This window comes from Camelina sativa, chromosome 3 (genome assembly GCF_030686135.1).
Source record: "Camelina sativa cultivar CO46 ecotype springtype chromosome 3, ASM3068613v1".
Lineage (NCBI taxonomy): Eukaryota > Viridiplantae > Streptophyta > Magnoliopsida > Brassicales > Brassicaceae > Camelina > Camelina sativa.
In genome coordinates, this window is record NC_141882.1 from 30,281,777 (window position 1) to 30,292,670 (window position 10,894).

General features: G+C 36.5%; 1 protein-coding gene and 1 pseudogene across 2 annotated transcripts; one reads left to right on the forward strand and one right to left on the reverse strand.

Moving 5' to 3' along the window:
* The first annotated feature begins 4,980 nt into the window (after positions 1 to 4,980).
* On the forward strand, positions 4,981 to 5,959 carry LOC104778344 (uncharacterized). Its single transcript, XM_010502771.2, has 2 exons — positions 4,981 to 5,122; positions 5,218 to 5,959. The coding sequence occupies exon 2, from the start codon at positions 5,222 to 5,224 to the stop codon at positions 5,696 to 5,698; it is 477 nt and encodes a 158-aa protein (XP_010501073.1). The 5' UTR covers positions 4,981 to 5,122; positions 5,218 to 5,221; the 3' UTR covers positions 5,699 to 5,959.
* A 1,790-nt stretch (positions 5,960 to 7,749) lies between these two features.
* Positions 7,750 to 10,710, reverse strand: LOC147947899 (uncharacterized; annotated as a pseudogene). Its single transcript, XR_015594619.1, has 4 exons — positions 10,536 to 10,710; positions 9,502 to 10,454; positions 9,072 to 9,414; positions 7,750 to 8,995 (listed from the first exon to the last, which is right to left on the reverse strand). The product of XR_015594619.1 is annotated as an uncharacterized LOC147947899 (transcript).
* Positions 10,711 to 10,894: the final 184 nt, after the last annotated feature.

Below are 10,894 nucleotides of genomic sequence, written 5' to 3' on the forward strand. Positions count from 1 at the left end.
AGATAGAGTCGTGGCCACAGCAGAATGGAAGGAACAATTCCCAAGAGCCTCAGTGCGATTGCTTGAATGGGTGGGTTCGGATCATAAACCAGTGATGTTGCAAACTGAAGATAATAGATGGAGAGGAACTAAACTTTTCCGATATGATAATCGGTGGCGTTTCAACCAAGATGTGTACTAAGTTATCCAAAACACATGGAGCCAAAGCTGTAATCATTTACCACCACATCAATTTAGAGAAGCTTTATTGAGATGTAGAAATAGCCTCTCTTGGTGGAAATCGGAGCAAGGCCATAACTTACAGAAAAAGATTATGCAACTTCAAGGTGCTATTCAAAAAGCGTATGATTCACACTCTCCTGATTTCAACTATATTGCGACACTCGAAATTCAGTTGCAACATGAATATAGGACGAAAGAGGAATATTGGCGCACAAAGAGTAGAGAACAATGGATGCAAGCTGGTGACAAGAATACAAGGTTCTTCCATGAAAAAACAAAACAAAGACGAAGTCAGAACCGCATTACCTATATTCAAGATGAGAATGGTTATATTCATCACGATGACAATAAGATTCAAGACATTATCCATTCTCATTTTACTAACATTTATTCCTCTTCTGGTAGTGAACAATTAGAAGCAATCCTCCAGCACGTCCACCCAAGAGTCACTCCAGAAATGAATCAAAAGCTGACAGCTCCAGTAACGGAAGAAGAAATTTTCTCAACACTCTCGCACATGAATGTTGATAAAGCACCTGGACCTGATGGCTTAAATGCAGGCTTCTACAAGTATCATTGGAGCACTATCAAAGCAGGGGTGATAAGGTTTGTTAATCACTTTTTTGATACAGGTTATTTAGACCCGGTTCTGAATCACACCCACATTAGCCTTATCCCAAAGATTGAATCCCCTATTAATGCTAAAGATTTTAGACCAATTAGCTTATGCAATATAGCATATAAGCTAATTTCTAAAATTTTAGCAGAAAGGCTCAAGCCATGGCTTCATTCTCTGATATCAGAATTTCAATCAGCTTTTATACTTGGTCGCTTAATTACAGATAATGTCATCGTTACTTATGAGCTTCTCCATTCACTGCGCACTAAGAAAATAAAGACCCTGTTTATGGCCTTAAGGATAGATATAACAAAAGCCTTTGATAAAGTAGAAAGGAAATACTTTGAAGCTATTATGAAGCGGCTTGGTTTTGCAGAGAAATGGTGCCAATGGATCATGAAGTGTATTACATCGGTTTCCTATTCAGTACTCATTAATGGATCACCTACAAAGGAAATTATTCCACAGAGAGGCCTGCGACAAGGTGACCCTCTATTGCCATATCTTTATTTGCTTTGTACAGAAGGCTTATCATCTCTTTTATCAGAGGCGGTCATAGCAAATCATATTCATGGCTTTAAAGCGAGCAGAAATGGACATGTTATTTCACATATGCTCTTTGCTGATGATTCCCTTCTTTTTTGTAAGGCTGATGAAGAAGAATGTCGGAAAATCCTCTCCCTTCTTAAGATCTATGCTTCAGCTTCAGGTCAATATGTTAATTTCCAAAAGTCAGCCATACTATTCGGTAAGAGTGTCAATCCTATCGATCAACAAAATATCATCAATACTACTGGAATTACCAGAATAGGGGGCTTTGGAAGATACTTAGGGTTACCAGAAGCCATTGGAAGAAACAAAACTAATGTTTTTGCATATATCTCTCAGAGGATGCAATCTAAACTGGAAAGTTGGTACTCTAAACTATTATCACCAGGAGGCAAAGAGGTGATGATCAAATTTGTTGCAATGGCCCTCCCAACATATACAATGTCCTGTTTTCTGCTTCCAAAAAAAATAATTTCTCAACTCACAGGACAAATAAGAAAGTTCTGGTGGTCTAATACAAAAGATAAGCAGAAGATCCCATGGGTTGCATGGAAGAAGATCACAAAGCTGAAGCAATATGGAGGATTGAGCTTTAGAGACCTTCATCGCTTTAACATTGCATTGCTAGCAAAACAGACTTGGCGCATGCTAAAGGAACCACATTCTCTTCTACGACGAGTCCTACAAGCTAAATATTTCTCAAAAACTGAAATGATGGATGCCAAATTAGGTTCTCGTCCCAGTCATGCTTGGAGAAGCATATTCCAGGGTATAAATCTCATCAAGCAAGGACTAAAATGGAGGATTGGTAATGGAGACAAGGTCAGAACTTGGAATGATCCTTGGATTGACAATCCTCCCAGACCAGCTAGATGTCTTTCACAACACAAGTCTGAACATTTTAAAGTCTCAGGTCTCATGAAGCCAAATTCAACACAATGGTGCCCAGAGCAGCTAAAGAGGATGGTACACCCGGAGGATATCAGTCATATTCAAAAAGTCAGGCCTATCATCACCAAGGCCTCTGATATGCCTGTGTGGATTTTTACAAGACATGGCCAATACACTGTCAAATCCGGGTATCATCAAATCACCAAGGTAAGTACAGAAAACTCACCTTTGGTAAACAATATTTGGAAGTCAATTTGGGCATTAAATATACCGCCTAAGGTAAAACATTTTTGGTGGAGAGTTCTTCATAATGCTCTTCCAGTAGCTGAAAATATGGCAAAGAGGCGTATTAATATTGTGAAGGAATGCAGTTTCTATGGTGAAGCACAAGAATCAATTGCTCATCTCCTTTTTCACTGCAGAGTAGCAAGAGAAACATGGGAATTGTCACCTATCAGCCTCCAACCAGGTCAGTTTGATCAAGAGCAATCCCTTGTTAAAATCATCCAACTCTTGCTATCTGCTAAAAATGCAGAATCTCCAAAAGATTATTTGTTTCCATTCATTGGTTGGCGGCTTTGTAAAGCTCGTAATAATCTTGTTTTTAATAACAAGAGATGGGCGATTCCAAACATTATAAGTCAAGCTATGATGGATCATAGGATATGGAAAGAGGCTAATACTACTATAACGTCTTGGAATGAAGTCCATCTGGATAAAAGGAGTCTAGACAAATCTAGAACAGAAACAATTCACAATCAGCCTCATCCATTTTATTGTTGCATAGATGGATCATGGGTTGATGCTACTAGCAAAGCTGGAATTGGATGGTCTCTTCATAACGCACATGGCAAATGCATCCTCAAAGGTTCTTCAGCCATAGAACCTACATGCTCACCACTTGAAACAGAGGCTATTGCGCTAAGGGAGGCTCTCATTTAGGTCAAGCGCCTTAACTATCAACCAGTAACTTTCTGTGGGGATTCAAGAGTACTTTACAAGTATTTAGAGCAATATACAAGAGAAAAACGGAAACCAGCGGATATTGTAGAGATTCAAACATATTTGGAAGATATATTGGCTTTCACTAATGTCTCGCACCATTTTCTTTACATCAATAGGAAGGATAATGATATAACTGATAGATTAACTAAGACTACTAGAATAGTGAATTCTCGTGTCACTATCTTTTAAGAATGTAATGTTTAGCTAAAAATTCTTGTACAAAAGCTTTTTAATTAATGTTATGGCCGACAAAAAAAAAAAAAAAAAAAAAAGACGTATTATTACTTACTACGCAATTAAAATTTCTAATATTAAGTATTTCTAAACTTACGTTTTGCAGGTCAAACTTTAAACATTTGCTCCTAAATAATCAAATTAGTACTAGTAAAATAATAACAGCTTAGCTGGCGATGACAAAAATATTACTGGCATGAGTATTGTTGACTGGTAATTTCCTAGACAGTGGCAGCGAATAATTGGCCAAAAACAAATGCTTACGTAGAAAATTAAGTAACAAATCAACATTTGTATTAGGAGGGGTATTGAATTTGACATTCTAAAAGATTTTAGAGTAATCTTAAAATCCTTTGTTATTCAATTGAAGATTTTTAAAAATCTTCTGAAATTATATGTTATTCAATTTAAGATTTATGTAAAATCTTTTAAAATAATATAGAATATCTTGTTATTCAATCAGTAATTTTTAAAATCTACTTGAAATTTTTTGTTATTCAATTTATCACAACTTTTTTAAAACTTGCTACTTTAGATGATTTTAAGAGACTTTCTTTTGTTTTTTAGTTGAAAAGTATGACAATCAAAATCATATCTATAGAGGTGGAATTTTGAAAGATTTCAGAAAAAAAAAAGACCAAAGATCTTGAAGCCAAAAACCCCCACCAATCATCAACCACCTTTTCCACCAGTCTCAGCCAGAGCCCTCAAGTTTTTTGGGTTTGCCGCAACATCACCAGAGGCAGAGTAAAGAGATAATGAATTCTATTAGTTTGGATCAGTCTCTGGGTTTGAGCTCATGGAGAGTTCGATCAGATTATTATTTGGACAAAAAAAAACATCACCATTAATCCAACTATTGATCAATTTTTGGGTTTAAGTTTTACATGAACTGAGGACATACCTCCAACTATTGATCTGATTTTCTTATGGTATTGTTGTTGTATGATATTATAAAATCATCCAAAGTTTAATAGTCAAATCTCGTATAATCACATTTCATTTTCTTTTCTTAAAATATAAAAACTCTAAAACACAATCAAATCTTCTAAAAACTTACTAAATCTTTCAAAATTTTAAAATATTAAAATCCTACCAAATCCTCTTATTATTCTCCTTTTGGTTATTAATGTTTTTGGTCGACCCACAAGGCCACACAACAAATGATTGTATTGAAAGAGTCTCTTAAGAAAAAAAACATATACATTTCCTTTAAATTTCGACGATTCGCTCTGCTCTCTCCAAGAATCAAATATTTTCTCTCATTAATCAAAACAAAGTCTCTCTTCTTTACCCTCGTCTCCAACAAAACCTCCACTAGTGATTTGATCAAAAGTTGAAGCAAAAAAAAAGAAAAAGATCCTCAAAATTATGAATTTTGGGTCTTGCTTGGTTTGAACTTTGAAGTTCTTCTTGTTATAGAAAAAAAAATGATTTTGTTTTGCGAGCTCTTCTACAGCGAAGTTCAAGTTGCAGAGTGGGAGAAAGAGAGATAGATTTTATATAGTAAACACTTTTACATACATACATATCTAACATACACAAACTATACATATATATATAGATAGATATCATTACACAACAGATTCAGAGTAAGAAAAGGTTAGTTCGTCTTTTAAAGATGAATCAGATTCGTCTCTGTCTTTTTTTTAATTTATAAAATGGCTAACTTTGATGTTTCTTTCTTTTGATAACAGAGACATGACTACGAATTTAATGACGGTCACCGTGTCAAAGCCGTCGGAGATCGACTGCGCGAGATGCGAATGTTGCTGTATGACGGAGGAATACACGGCGATTTATATTGAAACCGTTCGGGACATTTACGCCGGTAAATTCATCTGCGGTCTCTGTTCCGAAGCCGTAAAGTACGAGATGTTTCGTTGGGGTAATAAAAAAGAGAGACGAATCGGACTCGACGAGGCTTTGGCGGTTCACATGAAGTTATGCGGCGACTTTGTTTCTTCGCCGTCTCCGAAGAAGGTTGATTTAATATCGGTGATCGGAGAGATGTTCAGGAGAAGACTGATTCTGAACTTGCCGCCGAGTGTCGTGGCGTCAGGAGCAACGACGGCGTCTCCGAGGAGTGCTGCGGCTATAGAAGGTGGGGAAATTTGTGCTGCGGCGGTGATTGGTGGAGGTGGAAGCTGTTTACCTGCTTTGTCCGGAGGTGCGTAGATCCGAATATTCTATTATCCGGAGAGGTATCTAACAAAACAGAGCAGAAGAAAAGTGCGGGCGCGCGCGGCGCGAGTGTGATCTCCTTGAGACGGTTGTTGGAAATATTGTTTATTTGAAAATTCGAGAAAAAATAATATAAAATACAACTGTAAATGAAATGTAAAAGAAAAATTCGATAGGTATTGGTTCGTTTGACTGTGTTCTTGATGATATATGACAATGTCAATTTGTTAATAAGAGTGACTAATTTTTGTTCTATTTTTTTTCTTTTCACCAGAGTGGTTTGAGTTTGACATATATATACTTGAGATATGACTATGTATGTGTTTGATTGTAGATAGCTTTCTCATTTTCCATTTTTAATAGTTAAGATTTCTGTGCGGCAATTATGATTTCACAAATGTCGTTCTAATTGATAACATTTTTGCTTTCATAACGAGATATTTTTGTAGTTTTAAATATAGGAATTTTTTTCACTTATTTATTTTATAAACAATATGTGAAAAAATAATTAGTTGATAAATTTCTTTCATAATTGCATTAAAACGATATCATAGTACTGTATTATTTAATATTGTGCGTGTTATCAATCGCAACCGTGATAATTCGTTCCTAATTATTGTTGACACTATTTGCTTAGATTTGTTTTCTTGATTAAGTGGATTCTTACGACCTTGCATGTGCGCATACCTAATGGATTAGCGATAAGATTATTCGTACAGCCAGGTTGGATTTTGTAGGACCTAATATTAATTTCTAACATGGTCTAAAGTCTTCAATAATCATTAATCCATATCGTAAAAAATAGAGGAAGAAGAAGATTCTAGGTTCCACTAATTTTAAATTCTTGAAACAAAGAATTGGACAACAAATTTAGCCGACTTCCACGAAATAAACGTTTTGCATCACTATAAACGAATAATGCTTTGTATTATGCGGTACAAAATTATTCAAAGAGATCATTTTCATGTATCTTATGTATACTTGGATTTTTCTTATTTATTTAAGTTGACATAAAAATAACATATATTTATTACTCGTGTATTATTATTTGATATGTATGCACATAAGACGTATACAAACCGTTATTTGTATACCTATCTACTCCGGAAAACGACCAAAATCCACCCCAACTATTTCTGAAACGCTTTTTTATACTTGAACTCTTATTTATCCCCAGCAAATAACAACTCCAAGTCAATTTCAATTTAAATTATCTATTCAAACTATTGATAATGTTGTAGATTTCAACATTCGTTTTAACAGGGTTAAATGGTGGATTAACGGTGCTGACTTAGATTACGACGTGGCATTATGCGTTGGTAAAACGACGTCGTTTTGTACTTTTTGTGTGTGTTGTGACAAAAGCAAAACGACGTCGTTTGCAATTGGGGATTATAATTGAATCGATTTGGGGATAAATCGAATTTAGGGTTTTTGTTCTTCTTCTTCGCAAAGAGTGAAACCGAGATGGCTGATCAAAGAAGATGATTCCCAACCAGATGCAGATGCGGAGAGGCTGTAAGAATTGGTACGTCGAGGACAGCCAAAAACTCAAGAAGATTGTTTAGCTCTTGTCCAAGAGGATCCGAAGAGGTATTGTCAATTAACAAATTATTGTTGTAAATTTTGTTTACTTTGCTTTTTTTTTATTTGAGTATCGTGTATTGGTGCAGACTCGATGGTATCACACCTTTAAATGGACTGATGAGTGTATGGTTGAAGAGATTGAGGATTTGAAGTTGAAAATGGATAATGTGGAGGAAGACTCAATCACATTTCAAAAGAGTCTTAATGCTTGTGAAACAGAGGTTGGAACTCTCCAAATGGAAACTCGTGTTTGTGAAGCTGTGGTTGAAAAGGAGATAAGAGAGTGCAAAGTGGAGCTGCGCAGCTTGAACAGTATGGTCGTATGTGTTGTGGTGATGATTTTGGTATACATGTTTATGTTTTGAGTTGTGATGTTTCTGTTTTGAATTGTGTTCTAATATGTAAGGATTGATCTTGTAATTGTGTGTAAGGATTGATCTTGTAATAGTGTGTAAGGATTGAGAAGAAGAAGTAATTGAAAGAAACTTTGTTCACATTGGCAAAAGTTACATAATTTAGTCACCATTCCGATCAAGAACATCCTAAAACCAACAACAAAAGTTGCATAACAACCGATGGCTTGCATCCAAAAACCTACCAAAACAATCCTAGTTTCTTCAAGCTTCAAAAACCTACCAAAACAAGCCTAGTTATCTTCAAGCGTCACAACCGATGGATTGGTTCTTGTGACTGAAATGCTTGTGACTGAGATGCTTGTGACTCATATCCATCCTCCGTTGGAGTTCTCTTCTTTGGCCTATGCATCTCCAGAACCATATTCTTACACTTGGTTATATTGTGGCCAGCTTCTCCACATCGCCCACAATGCATAATCCTCCTCTTCCTTGAAGCTTTCTTGGTTGGAGATTCATGTATGGGCTTCTTTCTCTTTGGCTTCGGCTTTCTTCCTTTCATGTTTTCGATTTCTTCAACCAAATGTGCAGGTGGTTTGATTATATCACCAGAGTTCCTCCAAAAACGCAGACAATTAACTGGTTCTATGTTGTAGGAATAAATAAATCTCTGCTTTGCATTTGTGTACCATTCGGATGAGTAATCCTCTTGATTAAGCTTCTTCTGGGGAATGATTCGTAATGCATGACGACATGGTAGTCCACTCATCTCCCATTTCCTGCAAGCACAAGTACGCAATCCCATTTGCAAGCTGACAGATTTTCCACAATTAAGAACTTCACATTTACCAATTGCTAACCCTGAAACATACTTGGTGTATTTAAGTTTTTCCTGCTCCTCAGCTATTAATGTTGCAGCTCTCTTTGTGAACCTACCTTGTGGATATCTTTTTTCTTCTTCCTCAACTCAATTCATTGCATTGTTCTTCTCCGGATGATCTCCAACATCTCAATCATCAGAAAATACCTAGATGGATCGATTGCATTGTTAAATGATTCTGACAAGTTGTTGTGAACATCTACATATGATGTTGTGGGTTTGCAGAAGGCAAGACTGCAATTCTGTGGATTCCTCTGCATTATTGCTTCATACAACCTCATGTCATAAGCTTTAACCCTCTCCAGATTAGCCTCATACTCGGACATGATGTAACTCTCAGCAACACTCCAAAACAACCCTTTCATCTCACTTTGACATGGGAACTGTTTTTTTTAGATTCCCATATATGTGCCTTGCACACAGCATGTGTTCAACTTTAGGCAATTCGCGCTCTACAGCGTTCAACAAACCCTGCAAAAACGAAACAGTTGTGAGTTATTTAACAAAAAAACAACAAAGCCAAAAACCAACAATTAAGAAAACTGACCTTTTGCCTATCAGATATCACCGTAAAACCCTGACCATCATGAATATTTGGACAGTCAGCCTTAATGTTTCTTAAAAACCAAGCCCAATTATCTTCGTTCTCTACATCAACAATCGCCCAAGCAAATGGATACATTCCATTGTTTGCATCTCTCCCAACAGCTGCCAATAATTGTCCTTTAAGTGTGGTTTTGAGAAAACATCCATCGAGTCCAAAGATAGGACGACACCATGTGGTCCACTGGTTTCTGAGATTCGCGAAACACACATAGAATCTGTGAAAATTTTCTGTTCCTTCATCATCCAAAACAGGGTTTAACTCCACTGTTGATCATGGGTTTGACCTAGTAAATAAGAAATAAGTAGTCAATAGTTAGACAAATAATCAAATCATTGACATAAGATTATTCAAATTCAATAACTCTACTTACCGTATCAGTCATGTGCGATAGTATTTGAGTCTAAAAAACTGCTCATCATGTTCCTTTTTGATGATAGCTAATGCTTTTACCTTGCCTTTTCTACACTTGTCTCTTGAGACAATCAAATTGAAGTTCTTCAGAAATTCCTCTTCCATTGTCTTCGATTTAAAGTCAGGATCAGACCTTACATCATCCAAAAACATCTTTGCAATCACCCTTGATTTCAAGATCTTACAATATCCATCCGGAGTGCAAACATGTTCATCTTCAAAAGTTTTCACCTTGTACTTACCAATACACTCTTCATAGGAGCAGTAAATCATCCATTCACAAGGGACCTCACTTTCTTTTACACCACACACTGCTTCACACTTTTCTTTCCCCCATCGGTTTAGCTTAATATTGTTGCCACTTTTTAAAGCATAATCGACTAAAGCATCCTTGAACTCATCCAAGCTTTCAAACACTTGATGCATTTTCAACTCACCACTTCCTCTTTTGCATCTCACATGAACCTCATCATCACCTTCATCATCAGAGTTAGGAGGAGTATTGTGGTAGTCAAACTCCTCATCCTCATCATCATCAGCTAAATGAGCCACATTTCTTTCAACCCTCTCTTCCTCCTCACACGGCTCACCACCAATCTCTGCATCTTCTTCGCGTCCCTCTGTTGATTCATCCACAAATACATTCACATCTTTAACCCAACGAGCCCCATCTTACGGAAATTTCTTACAGTCAATTTCTTCTGCTCCTTAATTTTTTCAAAAGGGTAACAATACCACAACCTTTTCCCATAAAACGAATCACCCAAACGATTTCCCAGGATAGTAAAATATTCTTCAGCCTTACATTCAAATGTAGAATTCTCACCAACAATATAAGATTCTTCCCCAGCATCACTCGTCGTCCAACTCCCACCATAATAAACCGTGAAGGTTACATGAACAGCGTCGTCACTATAAATGATGTAGAAAATGAACATTAAAACAATGGACAATCACTTAGACACAAAATTTTACTTGAAATAAAAAAATTACCTCATTTTGTATTTCCAAACACCCGAAATTGGAACTACTCTCCTTAGATTTCGATTCGAGCCACAACAGCAAAGACCTACTCTCCCGAAATTCACAGAACAAGAAATCTACACTCTCGAAACCTAATCAATAACTCGCTCCCTTCGATTACAGCCCACAATTCTCTGTTTCAGTCGGTTTCACTCTTTGCGAAGAAGAAGAACAAAAACCTAAAATTCGATTATCCCCAAATCGATTCAATTTTAATCCCCAATTGCAAACGAGATCGTTTTGCTTTTGTCACAACACACACAAAAAGTACAAAACAACGTCATTTTACCGATGTGTAATGCCACGTCGTAATTTGAGTCAGCACCGTT

Excerpts from the sequence above, each read along its gene's own strand:
- LOC104778344 (XM_010502771.2), top strand. The coding sequence starts at position 5,222 with ATGACTACGAATTTAATGACGGTCACCGTGTCAAAGCCGTCGGAGATC.